The 23,153-nt window shown below is 36.0% G+C and overlaps 1 protein-coding gene across 1 annotated transcript in view; it reads left to right on the forward strand.

Annotated features, from left to right (window-relative positions):
- Positions 1-23,153, forward strand: part of LOC135222596 (autophagy-related protein 16-like) — a gene marked incomplete in the record, with an annotated part of 256,503 nt that overhangs the window by 144,598 nt on the left and 88,752 nt on the right. The window contains 2 exon segments of the mRNA XM_064260686.1: positions 6,365-6,503; positions 22,649-22,754. Of these exon segments, the coding sequence (XP_064116756.1) occupies positions 6,365-6,503; positions 22,649-22,754 (245 nt within the window).

Raw genomic sequence — 23,153 nt, forward strand, 5'->3', positions numbered from 1 at the left:
CCCGGGCATAAGCCTATGAAAGACAGGCTTACGCTCGCACTTTGTTCGAATGCCAGTGGGGATTGCAAGGTGAAGCCCCTACTGGTGTATCACTCCGAGACTCCTCGAGCCTTCAAGGCCCACAAAGTGTTGAAGGAGAAGCTTCCAGTGATGTGGAGGGCTAATGGAAAAGCCTGGGTAATGAGGCTTTTGTTCACAGAATGGGTAAATGCTGTGTTTCGGCCCGACTGTGAAGAGTTTTTTGGAATAGAAGCGCCTCCCCCTGAAATGTCTGCTGGTGTTGGACAATGCCCTCCCCACCCTCCTGGCCTCGAGGACGATATCCTAGCGGAGTATTCCTTCGTTAAGATTCTTTTTCTTCCGCCCAACACCACCCCTCTCCTCCAGCCCATGGACCAGCAAGTGATAGCGAACTTTAAGAAGCTGTACACGAAACATCTTTTCAAGAGATGTTTCGACATCACCGATACCACAAACCTCACCTTTTGGTCAATTTTGGAAGGAGCATTTCGACATCGTCATTTGCATCCGACTCATTGACCTAGCTTGGCAGGAGGTTTGAGGCGAACCTTGAATTCCTCGTGGAGGAAACTCTGGCCTGATGCCGTATCCGCCAGAGACTTCGAGGGATTTGACGTGGGCGAAGGCTGGTACTGCAGAGTCAGAAACAGTTGATGATCCCGAAACTGTTTTGGAACCAGATCTTGATGAGATCGTTGCATCGGCAAGTCCATGGGGCTGGTCGTCGACGAGGACGACATCAACGACCTTCTCGAGGAGCACCAAGAGGAGCTTACGACGGATGACCTGAAGGAGTTGGAGGCCATGCAACTTAACGTCGTTCAAGAGGAGTTCTCTAGCAGCGGCGAGGAAGAGGAGGAGGAGCCTATGACAACAGCAGAAATTAAGGATATTCTAGGCGCTTTTCATAAAGTGCAATTGTTTATCGAAAAAAGACACCCCGAAAAGGCTCACACAGGTCGTTATGCTTGCGCAGTTCGATGACGTTTGCTTGAGTCGTTTCAGGAACATTGTGAAAAAGTAGGCAGAAGCAATCTTCCTTGGATCGTTATTTTTTTAAAGAGGCCTTCAGCATTAGCAGGAGTAAGCAAAAAGGAAGAACCAAGTGATAAAAAACAGAAAGTTGAAAGCAAAAAGGAAGAACCAAGTGATGAAAAACAGAACGTTGAAAGCGGTGATGAAGTTGAAATTCTGTAAAAAAAAAAAAAAAAAAAAACGAAAAGAAAAGCCTACGTAAAAGTAAAAAAAAGTTAAAAAAAAAAAAAAAATTTTTTACGTAATTTCTAGATTTTTGTAAGTTAAGTGTTACAGTTTTGTTAAGGTGTTTCGTAAATTTTAGTTTTATGGTTTTCCTTAAATTTTGTGTGTGTTTTCGTAAAGTTAAGTGTACGTACGTACGTACGTTACTGCCGTTTGTCATCCTCCTCCTCCTCTGCCGCCACTATCGGAGATAGCCTCACTCGAAAGGTAAGCTTCCACATTTTACGTTACAGTAATAATATTTCTTGTACACTAATATACACTTTATTTATAGGTTTTTATTTTTATTCTTAATTTAGGTATTGAATGGTCCAAATTGTTGTAGTATTTCATTGTTTATAGGTCAATTTAGCTTTATTATGAAATTTTAATGAGGTGTTTTGGAGGGCTTGGAACGGATTAGCCATTTTACATGTAAAATGTGTTCCAAGATATGAAAAACTCATTATACGAAGGCCGCCTCGGAACGGATTAATTTCGTATCTCGAGGTACCACTGTATCTGTATTTTATTATTTTGCTATTTATTATCTTTTGGTACTCACTCTCACTTACCTGCCTCGCTTGTAATCCCTGCCTTTCTGCCTTTTGTTCCGGAATGGATTGCTCATCAACCCACTCCTGTACATGTACATAGTTCATAGTATGGATTTAGTCATATTAGGTGCTTTTTACCATTTGTAATTTGTTATTCTTACCTTGGTTATTAAAACAATAATTTTAAGAAAATTTTTATTTTCTTTTCATATAAAATTTTTTGTTTACCAAGCTTGTATGGCCAATTCTCTGCTACTATTTCACCGGCCGACACAGGTCGAGTCCAGAAAAGGAATTTTGACAAAGGAAAAATCTATTTCTGGGGGAAGACCTGTGTCGCCTGGTGAACCCATCCCTCTCTTTTCCTTTTCCCCACCCTTTAGCTGCCCAAGCTTGGGTGAGTATTTCAGGAATGAGGGTTTCTGGAAGAGGTAGTAGTAGCGAGCGGAAGGTAGACATTGTAACAGCTCATCTCTAGAGGGCGATTTTGAGAGATGAGACTTTTAATTGGCAAAGCATCTGTGGTAGTGGCTTCCACTCGCTCCTGTACTATACCGACACCCTATGAGGGTGAGCGAGCTGGAGGTAGTAACTCCAGCATTCCATATGGCTTTTTTCTCTGGTATATTTAGCATTTATTTATACCTAGAAATGAGTGCTATAGGGACATTTCACCAGGCGACACAGGTCTTCCCCCAGAAATGGATTTTTCCTTTGTCAAAATCCCTTTATGAGGCTTGTCTAGCACCATTAAAGCAGCAATTTATGATGCCATAATGGGCCAAGTTCCGGTTATCGGCTCCATGAGGAGCCTTATGGCATGCCATAAGGTGCCAATAATGAGTTATGGCACCATAATGGCGCTTATGGCACCGATAACTGGTTATTGGCGCCATAAGAGCCGTTATAGTGCCATGAATCACTGAGTTTTGGGTTAATGACAGTTTTCAGTTAAAGCACCCCTATGAGAAGAGAACCCCTGCCGGTAACCCGGTGCTGCCTGTACTTAAAGTGGCTATTAACTCTTAATGGACCAATTGATCCTCGGGCGTAGTAATAAGAGGCTTGGGGTGGTGGACAGATTGATCTTGTAGATAAACAATATTATGTTCCATCGATTTGGAAAGAATCGGGTGGGAAGTAGGTGCCAATACTTTTTTAGCCCATAAATTCACTAATGGCAACTTTTACACTGGCTAAAATCAGGAATGTGGGCGTCTCAGGACTTCATTAGTGCTTGTGAGTTGAAAGGAGAATGTTCTGTCTCTTTCTCTCAAATGACGTCTTTTTGTAAATTTGCACGTAAATATACCAAGGGGTTGCTGTTGTTTTATGTTGTTGTCTTTTATGATAGTATGTCGGTTGTAAATGTAATTTTACAAAGAAAAATGCAAAGAATATTAGAAAAAACATATAAAAGTAAAAAAAAATGTTACAGAATCTTTGTTCTTGGTAAATTTACAAAAATATTTTTCTACAGATATGCTAAGAATTTATTACTGCTTTTATTTCTTAACTGTGTTGAATTGTGTGAGCAGTAATTATAATATTTCAAAATTAAATAAATTTATTTATTAGAAAAACATATAAAAGTTGGTAAAATTTACGATTGCCTCGTAAAAAGAGGCCCCACAAGGGGTTGTAGGTCATTTTCAACTTCTCATGGAAGGTAGGGAAAATTTTTTAGAATTTTTTTCTTTCATCATGTACATTTGCATATCCCTCTTTCCATTGATGTGTTTTTTCCTAAATTGGCCGACTTCAAAGTTTACCCAGCCTGAAGAGCTGCATATTGTGACGAAGTGCCAAGCATCTGGTTACTCGGTTACTATTTGTACTTGTTAGAGCAAGAGACTTAATCTCTGCTCTGGGACACCATTTATACTTGGTGCACGGCATGGTCAAGTAACTGGTTATTAGTTACCTCAATAGCCAGACACCTGAACCTTCCTCACAAATACAAAATGACTGAATACTCTAAAAGTGACAGTGATCCCTTATAGAACTTAATAATCACGTATGGAATCGGACTAAGTTCATAAAAACAAGTCTGAGGTAATCTTAATTAAAGGGTGTCACTCCTTTAACAATTTTAAATCTTAAGTATTTCCATGGTTCTAATTCACTTGAGGAAAACAATACAATTATTTCTACGTACATAAAAATAGAATATAAATACTGGTAGTAAATGAAACTCTCATAAAAATGTTAAATAGTATAAAAATTCACTATCTCAGGGAAATTTTTATTACTTGAAAACAAAAGTTTAATTAATTCTTGAATTGATTATTAAACAAAATTAAATCAAAGTTTATCACAAAAATTAAATCAAATTTTAAATTATTCAAGTAAAATTCAAATTATAAAGCAATAATTAAATTTGAAAAGAATCTTAATTAAATACAAATTAATTCACAAGATTAGATTAAACAATTATACAATAAGAAACATTCAAATTAATTCAACAAAATGAGAATATAAAAACATAGAATAATTTGGAAAAGCAATAAAAGCAATGACAGTACAAACATTAAACACACAAAATGGACGTGTCAAAAGAACAAGAAAAAGAAAAATGTATAAAAAGTAATAATTGTATCCAACCACTATAAATAAAACCTGTAAGAGTACTTCAGAAAATTTGTAAAAACACAATACCTTTTACTACTGCAGTTTCACTCAAAGGCCTGTTACTTTTTCAAGACGTGGCGCCACACAAAAATGATGACAACACTATGTTTCGATTCCACAAACTACGACGTTACTATAGAAAATCAATGTTTTGAGAGAGAGAGAGAGAGAGAGAGAGAGAGAGAGAGAGAGAGAGAGAGAGAGAGAGAGAGAGAGAGAATCAGCCTCTTTACCACACTGGAGTCTCAGAATAGAATGAATCGTTCTATGGGTGTGAAAATGGGTGGTGAATGGGGCCTCTTGTCTAGGTGGGCACCCATACACGTTCATAACGAAAATATGGTCTAGTCATCTCTGCGACATCACTGAAGATTCCACTCCACACAAATCTATGAGTCTGCAAGCCCCCTTTTGACAAATTGAAAGATAAGAGTTACTGTATCGTGATAGTAAACAGTTTCGTAGCAAAAGTTACTGCAAATAAAATGAAATTACATTGTTTTCAAGGAAGAATCCAGAATATCTGATGCAATCTGGAGTAATTCTTACATCATCCTTTTATAGGAATCTCCCAGTCGGCTGCGTCCTGAACATGATGGGTAGACAATAAAGAAATAAGCTTAACTCATCTATTTTCAAGGCGTTGATTAACAACTTTCACTTAAACAGAGCAACCTCTCTTTGGTATCCATGATACCATCTCTCTCTCTCTGCCTTACTTTTGTCTAAACTACTACATGTTGAATGTAGTAGTTTATTTTAATCAATTTATAGCAAAAGAATGTTATGATATGAATCATTTTGGGGTGAATTGTACCTACTACTAAAGTTAGCTTCAATCATTGTGCTGTTAGGTGCGATCGGCCTTTTAAATAAGCAAAAGAATAATGCTTGGCTCACCCTGATGGACTTGTCTGTAATCACCTACTATTTCCCACCAGACGGGGTTGGAATGTTTACATTTATGTCAGAATTCTTCCTACTGTGGATTTGTTCACCAAAATATGATATAACAAAGAACTCAGGTAAAAAAATAATGCAGGAAAACAGAGTTCTTCCTACTGGGAACTCGTTCAGTAAAATGAGTATAACAAATAAATTGGGAAAGAAAGTAAAGCAGGAAAACAGAAATTACAAACAAACATTACAAAAAGCAAAAATGTCAGTCAGGTTGTTGGGCCCATGACAGCTTTAAAATTTTACGAGACCTTGGTGGGAGAAACTTTGAAATATAGAGTAGCAATTTAGGAATCATACAAAATTATTTTAAATAATTAGTATAGTGGCTCTCAGATGAAAAGATTGAACTTCTCAGGGATTCTGCAGGTAAGTGAATGAATGGCAGTAGGCTGTATGTACAAGGTCCACACAGGAAGTTCTAATACTCCAATTAGTTTATTCTCGGAAAGTTACAAAGGAAAAGAGGGAAAAATAAATGCAAACTTGGTAATTATGTGTATCAACTTACATGAATATAAATTAACTGAGGACAGCTTTTTCAAGCTAGAAATTTATGGGTGAGATTTGTCTGAGAGGAAGAGTTTATCGTGTATGGTAAGCAGGCTGAAAAACTTGAGAATGCTTTCATTCAATTGAGCTGACTTTAAGAATAAATACAATCTAGACCCATCCCTTTGACCTGGTTAATTCTGTCAATTTCCTTTGTGCATTAGAAGTTGTCTAGTACCATTTTCATTTAATAATTTTGTACTTTGTTTTAGAAATTGTTATCGAGATTTTTACAATGCTGGTTATGTTTTCATCTTTATAGTTATAGTATTTTCTCATGAAAGCCTGTATAATTAAGAAACAGTACCAAAATAGTCAATAAGATAATCATTAAAAAAACGCAATATTGATTACATTATTAAGTTTTTGCTTTTAAATTTATTCTAAATAATGTGATTTTGTTGTAGAAAACGACAGATGATGCTTGAGGAGCAACTGAAAGAAGCTGCAAGGGAACCTAAGCATGTTAGCATGGATGACAAGTTTGCGTGCAGTCCCCCGATATGCCTTACTGCTGTCTTACCTGCTAAAGCGTATCTATCATTTGTGAGTAACTTTTTTAGTAGATTTTTCTAAGAAATTCATTTAATTTTAGTATGAATCAATGTATGTCTTGTTTAATTGTACAAAGGTGTAGCAGATGGAATTTAAACTCATGATACTTATAATTCAGACTTTTCAGAGACAAGAAATTCATGTTGAATTAGATTGCAAATTCTTCTAAGTACAGTAGTTCCCCGGACCTCGATGCTAATCCGTTACAGGAGCGTCGAAATTATATTTTATCAAGATCTGAATCCATTTTTCCCACAAGAAATAACTGAAAATGGATTAATCCATTCTTGACCACCAGTTATTACCCTAACCTTGCCTTTTTATACAATACGTTACATGTAAATTACTACAATGAAATAAGTTCAGTCAAATAATTATTATATTAAACCTATATTTATACTTTTAAATGTAATACTATACAGCGTAAAGAAAACTGGCCTACCTCCAATTGATTGTTGACCGAGCGCCATAGGCTAGGCTAGGTAACTACGTAGCATTGAATGTAGTGTTGTGGGTAGGCACAAAACGTGTTGCTAATATGATAAAACATTGAAAAAAGAGCCTAATTATTATGGTAATTTAATAAACTATTAAAATTAAGCCCAATTTATCTCTCTTATCAAAATCTTATCAAAAATTGCCTACGATAAGTCAGCAGGCTGTGGCATGAACAGATGTAAACAAACCTTAGCGCAGCCCTGGTGGCGTATAGCCGCTATAGCGGAACTATGGTAGTAAACAAACCCTATTGTTGCTCTGGTAGCATATAAATGTTTACGTTCAGTAGTATTTTATCATAAATCTTATACGGAGTCAACTGTAATATACTGTATACAAAAGGGATTTTGACGTAGGAAAAATCTATTTCTGGGCGAGGAATGCCGTGTCGCTCCGTGAAATAAGTCCGTTTAGCGTTATTTCTAGTAAAATATTGCTATAATACCAGAGAACTGCTAAATTGGACATGTCAGAACTCTCTGACTCGCTCACCTATAAAAAAGGTGTCGGTGTAAACCTGGGGCGAGTGTTAAACACTACCACAGCAACCCCTCCAATTAGCCTTTTCCTCATTTAGAATTACCTTTCAGTCAATGCATCTTCTACGATGGCAAATTATTGCTACGGTACCATAGTAATTATTGTCAAGATCAGGGCTGGTTTCAAACTTATTGGACTTTGAAAATATTTTTTATAGTAGACATATAAATACATATAAGTAAAAGAATCTTCTTAATACTATGTATAATTACTATACCATTACCAGCATCTCTGAGTTTAATCGCCGGCTAACCTCTTCTTTACGAGGAAGCTTACAAAGCATAAAGATTGCGTTCACTACTGAACCACACACATTACACATGTAACTGTGGTTTCACTGCCAAATCTCACACGTAAACATTGACATATTTTTATAGTAGACATAAAAGAATCGTCTTAGTTTCTATAATTACCATATATACTTGCATAACACTCAATCTCGCATATCATACGACCCCCAAATTTTCACCTTCAAAAAATGATTTTCTCATGTATTATGCAAGTGAAATTTACGAGACCAAAACATAACAATAGGCTAACCTTTTTTCCTCCTCTTAATCTATTCCATTTTTTAATTAGGCTAACACCTTTTCCTCCATCTCTTAATCCATCCCGTCTTCTAGTTAAGTTTAAAAAAGTAAAAGAGAATGCAAAAAGTATCGGTAGTAATGATATACTTGTTTGGAAAATGCATACAGCCAGAAGCAGCTGATTTGCTGTGAACAACCAATCCGATAAAATCAGCCATTTTGCTTGCATTTCAACCATCGTACGATAGTAAAAAATTACCATAGTTATGTTAAAAATTATGTTAATGAGAATTGGTTATGAACAACCAGTCATAAATCGATTTGGATGTAAATCAGCCCGTGTTAATTTACCGTAAGAATATTATACAGTGGTACCTCGAGATACGAAATTAATCCGTTCCAAGGCGGCCTTCGTATCATGAGTTTTTCGTATCTTGCGAAACACATTTTACATGTAAATAAAATGGCTAATCTGTTCCAAGCCCTCCAAAAACAAAAACCCCACCCCAGTAAATTATATTTCCAGGCCTAAAACACATGTTCTAGGGTTACAACGCCGATCCGACGGAAGAAATATGACTCCAAAAAGGCAAAATACTGTACATACTTGAGTAATATTCAACTGCATGTAATGTTCAAGCCCCATTTTTACTGCATATATTAGGACTTTAGCATATGTCCCTTAGCAATAAGCTTAGCCTATGTTAGCAGTTGCTACTGTAGCCTAGTCTATGATTCTGACATCTAAACCTAAGAGCTAAAAGCTTAGAATATGTCAATAAAATGAATAAATAATCAGTATGTACTCATTTCAAATAATTATTAATTAATCATTAACTATAATACAAAAAAAAAAAAAAAAAAAACAAAAAAAAAAAAAAAACAAACCTTCCAATCGATTGTTTACATTCAGCTCTTACCCCGTCTTACGAGTATCGAACGAGCGCCAAGCAATCATTTTTCCAGCACACAGTAAGCCATAAATTTTCATTAGTATCTCTCTTCAACTAAGAAACTACAAAAAGTATAATAACCATTCATTTCTATTCTTTATTCTATCTTTACCTAATGGAGATACCGAGTTACTGACAGCTATAATGAAACATACGTATACGTAACGTAATATTAAAACAGAAGAAGAATTCTAAAAAATACGTATTTGTTAGCAGTCTGATTTATTTTATATTTTATTATATCTAATTCACAATTTTTTTATTAAATGTAGTTCGCCATGTACTTATTTCAAATAATTATTAAGCTAACCAATGTTAACTATAATAAAAGAAACAAAAACAAAAAAAAGCTTCCAAACGTCTGTTTACATCCAGCACTTATGAGTATCGAACGATCGACAAGCAATCACTTTACACAGTAAGCTATAAATTTTCATTAGCTCTCTTCAACTACTGAAACTACCAAACAGTATAATAACCATTCATTTCTATTCTTTATTCTATCTTTACCTAATTTTTTTTTTTTATTAAATGTATTGCATGATTAAGTTTTTCAATTTACAGCATCCTTTCACCAATAGAATACTAAAGCACAAGGGGTAGATACTGACCAATAGGAGAGCAGGACCTTATGGGGTGACTAGCATCAGGAACCAATGGGAGAGTGGGAGGATGGTGGCGAGTTTACTCAGTTGGCGGCGCGGGAGTTTTAAAATTGTTCTCGGTGGTCCGGGCAAATCTCGGGACTTTACAGCAACAACCTTTCGTATCTGAAAACTTTTCGTATTGTAGAGCAGTAAAATTTTTCGCATTGGCTTTCGTATCTCGAGTTTTTCGTAAGTAGAGCCTTTCGTATCTTGAGGTACAGTGGGGCCTCGTTATCCACGGGGGATAGGGCCCAGAACCCCACCGTGATAAGTAAATACCCGTGTTATCCTGATACCCCCCTCAAAAATTGCTTAAAACTGCCTACTTTAATAGTTAACCCACCCAAGACCACTATTCCAATGTTTATAACTGCCTACTTTAGTTCAAACACCAAATATGTTTTCAACTATCACCTAAAACTAAATTCAAGACAGTTTTAAAGTTATTGTACAAAATTAGCCTTAAAAAATAAATGTAGTATATGTACTACTGTACATATGTAGCCTACTAGCCTAGGGATTACAGCTAGAAGCCTACATACGCATGGTGGGCCTCTTTTTTTTTTACAAGGAAAGAGAGGATGAGTGGTAAGAGAACTATCAAAATATGTAAATCATATGGATACTCACCAACAATCTATGTTGATAAAAGATGGCGACGATTTTGCAGTGCAATCCAGTAATATAATAACGATAATGCTACCAACAGTATGCAGCGAAACATCTCTTCCCTTCGTCACAACACGTTAATACTAGTATATTCCACGTAAAAACCTTCATCTGACCTTTAGGCGTCTTTCCCATAAGAGTAAAAGAATCAGGGCTTTTGGATGCCACATAATTAACTCGTTTATATGGGTACAATTTAAAGAACGCGCCGCACACCACATTTCATAACAACAACAAACAAACGTTTGTAGGCCAGTGTTGCCAACTGGGAATGGCAATTTCTTGCTAGATTTTGTTCCATAAAAGGCTAAAAAAAAATCACATACCGTATATACTCGAATAACGTGCAATCTCCCATATCGTGCAACCCCCTAATTTTCACCAATAAACAGTGGTTTTGTGTTTTGTCATGTATCTCATGTATCATGCAAGTTCATAAGGTTGGTGGTTTAGCCTGCTAATGGCCGAGTCATTCAGATGTGTGCTGATGCTAGTCAATTTACGGTAATTTTCTTATTAATCTCGAGAATTGAATAGAAAATCTCAAGATTAAAAAAAATCCCAAGATAATAAAATAATTGTAAAAATAACACGCCTTGGAGTCCTTAATCATTCTCTCTCTCTCTCTCTCTCTCTCTCTCCCCTCTCTCTTCCTCTCTCCCTCTCTCTCTCTCTCTCGTCGTCTCTCTCTCTCTACTCTCTCTCTCTCTTCTCTCTTTCACTCTCTCTCTCTCTCTCTCTCTCTCTCAGGAATAAATACGTACGTACTGTAATTTGCAGTAAATGTGTAGACATTGTGTGCGTGTTTAAAAAAATGTGCAGTACACACACATTCCGATGTTTCGGTTTTTGGAATTTTTCAGATTTCGGAAATGTGAGGTCAGATGCATAATCAAACAAACACCACTACTGCAGCAAAAACATTTTTTCCCTTTATGTTTTTCATTATTGTTATTTATTAATTACAGTTTATTTAAATAAATATTAATATAATACTGTTAAATGAATGTGAGATAATTAAGATCACCTATAATAAAATAGTGGGACAATTAATACCATATGTTCACTAATGGGTATTATTTTCAAAACAAACATTCCGTAAAACACAAAAAATATATGTACATAACAATCAAAATATAATAATGTTTTGCAGTTCAACTTGTGAATTTTAACAATAAGTATGACTATATAATATATTTTACCATATCGATCTTGAAGTTGAAGAGTCGTAAAATCTGAAAAATTCCAAAAACCGAAACATCGGAATGTGTGTGTACTGCACATTTTTTTAAACACGCACACAATGTCTACACATTTACTGCAAATTACAGTACGTACGTATTTATTCCTGAGAGAGAGAGAGAGAGAGAGCGAGAGAGAGATGGAGAGAGGAGAAGAGAGAGAATGATTTGTACTTTGTGATTACGTATCGCTACAACACCATGTGGTATTTTCATACCACTATATTGATGACGCATCGCTACGACACACTGGTGTTTTTCATACCACTATACGTTAAAGTTAAAAACATGACATAGAATCGACTTTGCGACTTCGTTCACTTTGATATTTTTAACGATACAATAACTATCATTTGTACTACTAAAACCATCTTCACATAAGTAATTTTTCGTAAGATATGTGTTGTTGCAAAAGCTAGCTTATACATAAAAGGCTTTTATAATTTAAGTCATCTTAGATATACATATGCACCCAAACTCATTGTGGGGAAATTTACTACTGTTTCCTCGGATATTGAAATACTTTAGCATCATTCAAACACTTTAATAATATAATGCATAAATACTAGGCTATACATATTTACATCGTATACAAATACTACATACAGTTATATACACATACTTTTATATACAAAGTTAACAGTTATATACACATACTTTTATATACAAAGTTAATCATATGAGTAGTGATCAGACGACAGCTGTGCACTGGACTACGTACGTACTACTTGGAAGATAAAACGAACAAAAATTTTGTTGTTGGTAGTTGCCGGGATAGATTAACATTTTTCCAGAGATTAAAAAGCTGAATTTTGTTTTGAAGGTATGTCAACCGCGATATTTATTATTGTTTTCACGAAGGAATAATTATATAAAGAAAATTATTGCGTAATTTTTGCCGTCAGCAGTCAGAAAATCACGAACATGGAAACGTTCAAACCTAGTGCCATCCATGGCGTATGTCTATAAATAGAACAGAAGCAGAGGGCAGTCATTGGATAACAGATCTCCATGGCTACCAACCAACCAATCAGGTGTTAGTTATACTACTCTGTAATTTCTTAGAATGAACGTTTACACACACGAAGCTAACGATGATGTATGTGTTTTGCATAACAGTACGTATGTTTTAGGTTTTATTATTAGTGTAAGTATTTTACTGATTTCATGAAGAATAGAATGATTCCTTCTCATTACTTTGAATGCAAAATGGCTTGAAGATTCTTCCGCAAAAAGAAGAGAAAAAAAAATTCCTTAGAAGATGATACCTATTTACTAACGCGGTTGACATACCTTCAAAACAAAATTCAGCTCTTTAATCTCTGGAAAAATGTTAATCTATCCCGGCGACTAACAACAACAAAATTGTTTGTTTTTTTTATCTTCCAAGTAGTACGTACGTAGTCCAGTGCACAGCTGTCGTCTGATCACTACTCATATGATTAATTTTGTATATAAAAGTATGTGTATATAACTGTTAACTTTGTATATAAAAGTATGTGTATATAACTGTATGTAGTATTTGTATACGATGTAAATATGTATAGCCTAGTATTTATGCATTATATTATTAAAGTGTTTGAATGATGCTAAAGTATTTCAATATCCGAGGAAACAGTAGTAAATTTCCCCACAATGAGTTTGGGTACATATGTATATGGTGACTTAAATTATAAAAGCCTTTTATGTATAAGCTAGCTTTTGTAACAACACATATCTTACGAAAAATTACTTATGTGAAGATGGTTTTAGTAGTACAAATGATAGTTATTGTATCGTTAAAAATATCAAAGTGAACGAAGTCGCAAAGTCGATTTCGAAAGATAATCTTGCTGTGAACGCTACCATAATTTGATTTTCATATACGTACGTACATTTTGTCAGCTGGCTGGCCTCGCATAGATAAAATTGATTTCACTGATATGGAATTACTCCACGAATAGCCTTTTTATTATGAAGATATGACGATAATATATAAGGTAAAAAATGCTTTTATGTATTTCGTTTACGCTTCGTCGCCAATAACAAACAGCAATACTTACGATAATCTATGACAAATAGCGTTTGTATGACTTCATTGTTCAGAGAAGTTATATACGAATACTGCCAAAATAATAATGAAGTTCGAATTAATTTTAGCCTTAATGTTATTACTACTGTAATTACACTACCACTACTATTAAAATTTCTAAAAGTTTATCAAAACAAAAAATGTCGCTTTGAACGCAACCGTATACATAAACCATTTTCGTACGTAAAGGTATATGCTGAAAGGCAAAGATAATGGACATAGTGAATGATACACCAAAATGTAAATGTCCTGCATCTTGCAATAGAATGGGGAGAATTGAAACCAAATCTGCCCAAACAATAGTTAAGAGTGCAAACCCAACTGGAACCAACAAAATGGCCAGTTCCTGTTACGAGTCTTATGACCAAAATCTAGCAGAGACTCGAAAATCCTACTCTGATGTTGATAACCCTTGGCGAGATTCCTCAAGCTGCATTTTCTCTCAGGATAGATAGTATCTTATTATTGAGAGAAAGACCATGATAGAAGTAGTACATGTTGAATTTAGGGACAGGGCAGCCTTTCCTAACACTGAATGGCGTATGATACCACCTGTGCCAGACGTGGAGAAGCCTCAAAAGGAAACTGTTCTTTTATTTGGATATTTGGCATTAAGAGCTGTAGATGAAACTCTTCACCAGGTAAATGGGACAGGAATTTATAGTACCATTATGAACAAGACAGGTGGCTCACCATGTACCACCAGCCTTCTGCCCCTTCACATTTAAAGTCATAAATCATGTGAAAACACATTTTCAAAATTATGTAGTAACCAGAAAGCATGAACCATTGGCAGAACTAAAACTATTTACTTCAGTTATCCCAGTTTCAGAAAACTCCACCGAAGAATGGGCAATGCTACAGCTTCCCTTTGATAGGAAAAAGCTCCCCCTAGATATTGCAACTCGGCAATTTGCTACTTCAATGAAAAGGATTTCATAAGGTACATCAGCATCAGCGTTTTGTGCTAGGACCTACCTCCTTAGTGTCTTAACCACTTCCTCACTGTTAGAAGTAGCCACAAATAGGCTTCCAGAAGAATCGAGAATGAATTTTGCTGTTATGGCTAAAAGTCTTATGAGAACATTATGGGAAGTTCTCTATGAATTTTTGGACTGGCGCATAAAAGCGCGAATAGAGGTACTGGAAAACTCCAAGTCGCTTCCCAATGTGACACCTTATTACAGTCTAATGCCTTCTGTTGAAACATGTTTGAGGAGTCTATTGTGACTCAAATAAAAGAACAAGCACGTTGACAAAATTGCATAGTGTATGCTGTACTGGGAAAAGATTTCAGGAAACAAAAAACCAGAAATTTCTCCTTACAAATCCAAAACCAAATAAAAAAAGGCACACATTGATCAAAAATCATCATAGGCCTCCATTTACTTCCAATAGCTCTCCTCATACGCAGGTAGGTAGACAGTAGGGACAGTACCCTCAAAATGGACAAAAACCTACACAGCAAAAAGCATAACCTTTTCACAAGGTCCAAAAACCAGCCTATAGAGGAAAAGGAAAAGCAACACCTGGAATGCCCATTAAGGGAAAAGGCAGAGGAAGGGGGGATCCCAATAGGAATTGTTTGGTCGGGGGTCGACTTCAGAAGTTTCAAACGGAATGGAAGTCTTCTCTTTGGGGACACAGCATTATTCTCAATGGACAGGGGTGGAAATGGTTTCACCCCCCTCCACCTTTGAAAGGGTTCTTTAAAAAACTGGACCCATTTTGAAAGATTACGTGCAGAAGACCCTCTTAAAAGGAGCCATAGAGAAACATTCTTACATCGTCACCAGGCACATCTCTTCAGTGTTCCCAAAAAGGCTTCTTCAGAATGAAGGATGATCCTCGACTTGTCAGCATTGAACAAACACATTGTTTGCCAAAAGTTTCGAATGGCTACCATTTCCCAAGTACATTCTATCATTCCAAGAAGGACCTGGACAGTTTCTATAGATCTGAAAGATGCATATTGGCACGTCCCTATTGCCGTTCCCTTCCGCCCCTTCCTAGGATTCCGGATAGGAAAAAGTACATACAGATTCAAGGTCATGCCTTTCGGGCTAAACATTGCCCTGAGAATCTGTACAAAATTGGTGACGGTAGTTGTTCGGGAACTCAGGAAAGAAGGAATACATGTGATAGCTTATTTAGACGACTGGTTAGCATGGGGAGTCACAAGAAAAGAGTGCCTGAAAAGCCTAGGAACAGTAGTCAACAGACTCCAGTCAAAAGGCTTTATTATAAACTGGAAAAAATCCTGTATCACACCAAGCAAACATTTTCAGTGGCTGGGAATGTGTTGGGACACGGTTTACAGCCTTTTGTATCTTCCCCTCAAAACTCAGAACAGAATAAGGATAAACCTGAAAAGGTTCCTGACTCTCCCCATTGCTTCCAGATGGCAATTAGGGTGCATGATGGGTCTGCTACAGTTTGCATCTATAATAGATCCAGTACTCAGGTTGCAACTGAAAAATGTCAACAAATTTTGGATGTCACATACAAGAAAAAGGATGCGAGACAAATCTCACAAAATGCATAAAAAACTTGGGGAGATACTTTGGCCATGAACACGGGAGGAATATCTGGCAAAACAGGTCAGCCTGACTCCATCTGTAAAAGTAACAATACACACAGATGCCTCGTTGACAGGCTGGGGAGGACATTGGGAGGATTGTGAGGTAGCGGGGAGGTGGTCAGCTACTCTAAGGAATTGTCATATCAGTTTCCTAGAGCTGATGGCTGTCTTTTTGTCTCGAAAAAAACTCAACTTTCAGAACAGACACACATTCTGCTGGTCCTAGCCAATACGACTGCAATGTCTTGCATAAAAAAATTGGGATCATGCTCACCTATTCTCAATATGGTAATGTTAGCCATTCTTCGGATGGCACAGGAAAAGAAGTGGCATTTGTCTGCAACTCACCTTACAAGGTCACTCAATGTAATAGCAGACTCTTTGTCAAGAAACACGACAGCCTCAACAGAGTGATCATTGGACAACCACCCCTTTCAAATAATATACAACCTACTTCCACAACCGGAAGTGGATCTGTTTGCCACATATGAGAATCACAAACTCCCAGTATATGTGTCCCCAAATGTGGACAATCAAGCAATAGTGAGAGATGCCTTCCAACAGGACTGGAACAACTGGAAGACAATTTATCTTTTTCCTCCATTGTCCCAGATTTCAAAGGTTTTGAACAAGCTCCTAACCTTCAAAGGAACAGCTTACCTAATAGCCCCAAATTGGCCAAACAGGCATTGGTTCCTACTACTTCTGCAGCAGACGAAGAGGTCAATTCCATTACCATCTGCTGTACTATCCCGGAAAGTAAGAGGGAAAGTCGTTTACGCATCCTCCTTTCTAAGCCCAGACCTTCATGTGTGGATTTTTTAAATATAATCTACTGTGAAAACTACTCACCCAATATTGCTAGGTACCTAGTGCAAAAACCACGGACATCATATATCCGACAATCACAGTCCATATGGAGAATATGGTTAGATTATATCCAGAGTGAGAGTCCTATTGAAATTTCTATAGAAACACTTGAATTATAGCATACAAGGCTGCATTAACAGAACCCTTGCTTTATGGATTTGGGATTGATTCCAACTTAGAAATTGTCACTTCCCTTCTGCAGTCTTTTTCTTTGCAGACCCCTGCTCCTGAAAGACTTCCAATTACTTGGTCCCTGAATAAGGTACTCAAACTTTTATGTACTCCTCAATTCAACGTAACCACCACATGCATGCTTCAAAAAGCAATATTCCTGGTAGCATTAGCATCAGGAGCACTCATTAGTGAATTGGGCTCTCTTAAATGTGGATGATATATCACACAAACTGCTGATAACCAGTTGTTGTTATCCCCTGGGCCATCATTCTTGGCCAAGAATGAGAATCCTTTAAAGAGGAAATCTATTCTTATAAGACAACTCAGTTTAGCAGACAAAACATTATGCCCAGTTCAAGCACTTAAGGATTACCTAGAGGTCACGGAAAATGTTTCAGAAGGTCCAATTTTCTTACATCCTAGCACGAACAAACCACTCTCTCTACAAGGTCTAAGAATAATTTTAGTGTCCTTCATTAAAAAGGCTAACCCACATTCCTTTCCTAGATCACATGATAATTAGGAAATTAAGTACAGTGGTACCTCGACATACGAAAGGCTCAACTTACGAAAAACTCGACATACGAAAGCAAATACGAAAAATTTTACGGCTCTACATACGAAAATTGCTCAAGTTAGAAAAGGTTGTTGCTGTAAGGTCCCGAGATTTGCCTGGACCACTGAGAACAATTTTAAAACTCGCCACCATCCTCCCGCTCTCCCATTGGTTCCTGATGCTAGTTACCCCATAAGATCCTGCTCTCCTATTGGTCAGCATCTACCCCTTGTGCTTTATGTATTCTATTGGTAAAAGGATGCTGTAAATTGAAAAACTTATTCATGCAATACATTTAATAAAAAAAAATATTAGGTAAAGATAGAATAAAGAATAGAAATGAATGGTTATTATACTGTTTGGTACTTTCAGTAGTTGAAGAGAGATAATGGAAATTTATGGCTTACTGTGTACTAGGAAAAGTGATTGCTTGGCGATCGTTTGGTACTCGTAAGTGCTGGATGTAAACAGAAGTTTGGAAGTTCTTTTTTATTTTTTTTTTTTTTTTTGCTTATTACAGTTAATGGTTACTTAATAATTATTTGAAATGAGTACATGCAATACATTTAATAAAAAAAAATTGTGAATTAGATATCATAAAATATAAAATAAATCAGACTGCTATCATCGAAGCCAACAAATACATATTTTTAGAATTCTTCTTCTATTTTAATATTACGTTACGTATATGTTTCATTATAGCTGTCAGTAACTCTTGATCTCCTTATTAGGTAAAAGATTAGAAAAAATAAAGAATGGAAATGAATGGTTGTTATACTTTTTGATAGTTTCATTAGTTGAAGAGAGATACTAATGAAAATTTATGGCTTACTGTGTCCTAGGAAAAGTGATTGCTTGGCGTTCGTTCGGTACTCATAAGAGGTGAATGTAAACAAACGATTGGAAGGTTTTTTTTTTTTTCTTTTGTATTATAGTTAATGATTAATTAATAATTATGTGAAATGAGTACATACTGATTATTTATACATTTTATTGGCATATTCTAAGCTTTTAGCTTCTTAGGTTTTAGATGTCAGAATCATAGACTAGGCTACCAGTAGCAACCGCTAACATAGGCTAGGCTTATTGCTAAGGGACATATGCTAAAGTCCTAATATATGCAGTAAAAATGGGGTTGAACATTACATGCAGTTGAATATTACTCAAGTAAGTACAGTATTTTGCCTTTTTGGAGTCATATTTCTTCCTGTCTGATCGGCGTCGTAACCCTAGAACATGTGTTGTAGGCCCGGAAATATATTTACTGGGGTGTTTTTGTAGGGCTTGTAACGGATTAGGCATTTTACATGTAAAATGCAGTTCAAGACACGAAAAACTCATGATATGAAGGCTGCCTCGGAACGATTAATTTCGTATCTCGAGGTACCACTGTACATCATTGGCCATTTTTTTGTTCAGAAATATATCATTTGAAGGAGTTTCTGAATGTACTGGGTGGTCATCAGAGTCAGTATTCTTACACTACTGCCTTGAGCTGGAACAAATTCGAATGCACTGTGTATCAGTAGGTGGTATGGTTAGTCCTGACCCCATAGGTGCCACAACAGAAAACCAGGGGTCTCCCTAATGGGTGGGTATGATGTCTATCGCTGGGGAAGATGCATAAAGGTCGCAACCATACCCAGCATACTTAGGTAAGTCACCATAGAACTTTATATTTCTTGTCTTTTGATTCCATTATACTCTATCACTTGTCATAGTGTTAGCACTATGGCATAATACCTGGCTAAAAGACCAGCCTAAAATATATTTCTTTGATATTAGTCTGATCACCTTGGGGTGCTGGCACACACCAGGGAGAATAACTCCTTTGAGGACTCAACAGCGACTACCAAAAATATGTTTTTCCTACATTAAAACCTGTTTTTTTTTTTTTTTTTTTTTTTTTTTTTTTTTTTTTTTTTTTTTTTTTTTTTTTTTTTGTGTGGTGGTGTTTGTCCACCTCCTGGCCCACTGTGGCCCCGGGGGAAAAGTCATGTACTGTACACCCATATATTTTTGGCAAGTGCACAAGAGGGTTAAATGTTCATTTATTAATTTCATTAGACATTTATATTTATTTCTCATTGTTTTCTGTATGTAAAACTGTTTATTCCCCATAAAATGTATTTTTTTTAATATTTTGGTTGGTCTGGAATACATTACTTGTAGCATTTATTCCTTATGGGAATTTATTGTTTCGGTTTTTGTTTGTTTCGGTTTTCGTGAGAGGTTCTGGAATGGATTAAGTGCAAAAACTGCGGTTCCACTGTAATTATGTATTATCCTACTTACACTTAAGATTATCCTATTTACACTTAAGATCCAAGTGTAAACATTTCAACATTCATACTGATTACTCTCTCTCTCTCTCTCTCTCTCTCTCTCTCTCTCTCTCTCTCTCTCTCTCTCTCTCTCTCTCTCTCTCTCTCTCTCTCAGTGACACACACACACACACACTATGGATTCCTTTGATTATCCTTGTAAAATATGAATAAGATTGATTTTGTTATCAACCATTGCCTACTGTGACCATTTCAGTGTCCTCATAGGGTTCCTGCCTCTCCTCTCCTCCCTCCATCCCAGCCAGCCGTATGCCATTTTCACCTAACAGTTTGTATATCGTACACAGAGACAAAATTTGTCAAAAAATTTTACTTTATATAAAGTACTGATTTATTACTTTACTTCATATAAAGTACTACTGTTTTATTATTTTACACTCTTAATTTAACCTTTAAACACATTAATAACAGGAAAAAATTTGAAAAGGGCATTTTGGGTTGGCTGGAATGAATTATCCTGATTCCCTATTTCCTCATGGAGATATTTGTTTCATACTTCCAAGAAATCGCATTTCGACCAGCCTTCTGGAACGGATTAAACTCAAAGTCTGAGGCACTACTGTACACATTATTTTCGTGGAAAATTCACCTGTTCGCAGTATTTTTCATCGAAAAATGCATAGATTACTATATTTTTATATAATTTCTGTGACTAAATGCACATTTTGTGATAAACTAATAAAATAATACCTAGGTACTATAAGCATTTTTTTGCTTTTGAATGATCAAAATAGGCAGTTATAAACATTTACAGAGAGGTTTTAAGTATTCACGGATTAGCAATTGGGGGGGATGGGGGTGTTGTGGTACACATCCCCTGTGAATACTGGCGGTTGACTGTATTAACGCTGCGTTGACATACCTTCAGAACAAAATTAATTTCTTTTAATCTCTTGAGGAATGTTAATCCATGTCTGTTTCAAAAAGAAAAAGAAAATCTGTCCTCCAAAGATGTATTACCTGTACTACACATTTTTTAAAACATTAATACCACACACTCACACATAATGTGTGCATATTGGTTAAAGAGACTCAAATTAGCAGTATCATTTCCTGACAGAGAGTTCATCTCTTTAATCTCTTGAGGAATTTTTAATCCATTTCTGTTTCCTGTTGGTCACATCCTTTATATTCTACGTGACTGACAACAACAGAATTTATGCTTTTTGTCTTCCAAAGATGTATTACCTATATTTTACATTATGAACAAACACACACTCACAGTGTATGCATATGTGCTAATACCCATTGGTTAAAGAGACTCATATTAGCAGGAGTTTCTATTTAGGACTATAAGCCTTGCCAGATGTACAATTACTTTTTTATCTTGGGATTTTTTTTGGTTAATCTTGGGATTTTCTATGGTCAATTCTTGGTATTTCTTAAGAAAATCATTGAGTAGCAGCACACTCCCAAATAACTTGGGTCAGCCGTTAGCACGCCAGACCACCAAGCTTATGAATTGGCTCTCTACTCTCAACAAAATTTTTTCAGATTATAGTATTTCGGTCAAAGGATTGTGTATCATTGTCAAGAATAAAAATATCAAACCATTGATGACTCTTGAGGTAAAATAAGGTTAAATCTTACCTCTGATACCAGACATCCCCCTCCACAGAATGCTCCCAAAACAATGCCTTAAAAACTCATCCACAAGCCAGTGGTTTACCTTACCTTTTACCCCTTTTGTTTTTCTATGTATACATATGTACTTATAAAAAGTAAAAGTTTATTTTTTTCTGGAAAATTTTCCGCTCATAATCTTGGGACAAGTACACACAGTATATTTCCTATAAACTACTCTTAAACTATACTCTTAATCTTGGGACAATTGCTGTATAATTCCTGTACCTGCTTTTGTTTTAGAAATAAATTAAATTTATCTATTCTCTGAATATATGCCTTTATTAATCTTATTGAACAGGAAAGGTGGTTTTATCCTGCCTCTAAGAATCAAAAGTAAGGTACAGGTAGAGAGTAACATGAGGTAAAGCTTGGAGCTGGTTTCATTATTTGTGTGTGTGTGTGTGTGTGTTGGATACAGTGCACCACTTATTCAGTTTGAACAATACAGTACTCTGGATGTTTTATGGCAAATTGTAAATCTTTAAAAGTTTTTATATCCTTCTCTGAATTAAAATTTCTCTGGGACAGATCAGGTGATTCCATTGTGGTGGGGTTTTCACGACATTACTGATTTGCATTTAAAATACATGATGTGCAGGCAGTAATTAATGTATGTTGAGTGTCATTGGAAGTACTTCCAAAACCAGCATTGATGAATTATATATGAAATTGTGAGCAATTATTTACTAATTGGTGTGTTAGTAAAGTAGTACCATTTATTGCTTGGTTATCAAAGTCATATACCATCATAGGTTATTGTATTAAGATTTTATGATATACTAATGTTTAAATATTAGAATTTGTATATTAATGCAATGTCCTTCTGTTGGTTAAGGATGCTCATGATGGTGAGGTGAACTGCATTTCCTTCAGTCCCCAAGGAAAAATTGTAGCAACTGGAGGCGCTGATCGGAAACTCAAACTCTGGGACATTAGCCGAGGTTAGTAAATATTCACTGCTTATATTTAACTTTGATTTGTTCACCAGCACTTAAAGTGAAAGTACTGTTGTAAGTCTGTACAAATCTTTTCATGTGTACATTAGCATTACCTTATGAGTATGTTTGCACATACCTTTGTTAACATGACCAAGAAGAAAAATGAAATAGTAGATGTTGAAGAAAATACTTGTATTGTGTAAAGGAATGAAAACAAAATAAAACGAGAAAGAAAACTTGAAAAACAGGTTTAGAGTAAAACCTATTTTCAGAAGCTGCTGTTGCTCCTCAAAGGAATAGGCTCCTTATGACAGACCAACTAATATCAAAGAATTCCCTTATAGTTGATCTTGGTCAGAATAGTGCCTTCGATTAGACACAGTGATAAGAGTATATAAGAAC

The sequence above is a fragment of the Macrobrachium nipponense genome, chromosome 8 (genome assembly GCF_015104395.2).
Source record: "Macrobrachium nipponense isolate FS-2020 chromosome 8, ASM1510439v2, whole genome shotgun sequence".
Lineage (NCBI taxonomy): Eukaryota > Metazoa > Arthropoda > Malacostraca > Decapoda > Palaemonidae > Macrobrachium > Macrobrachium nipponense.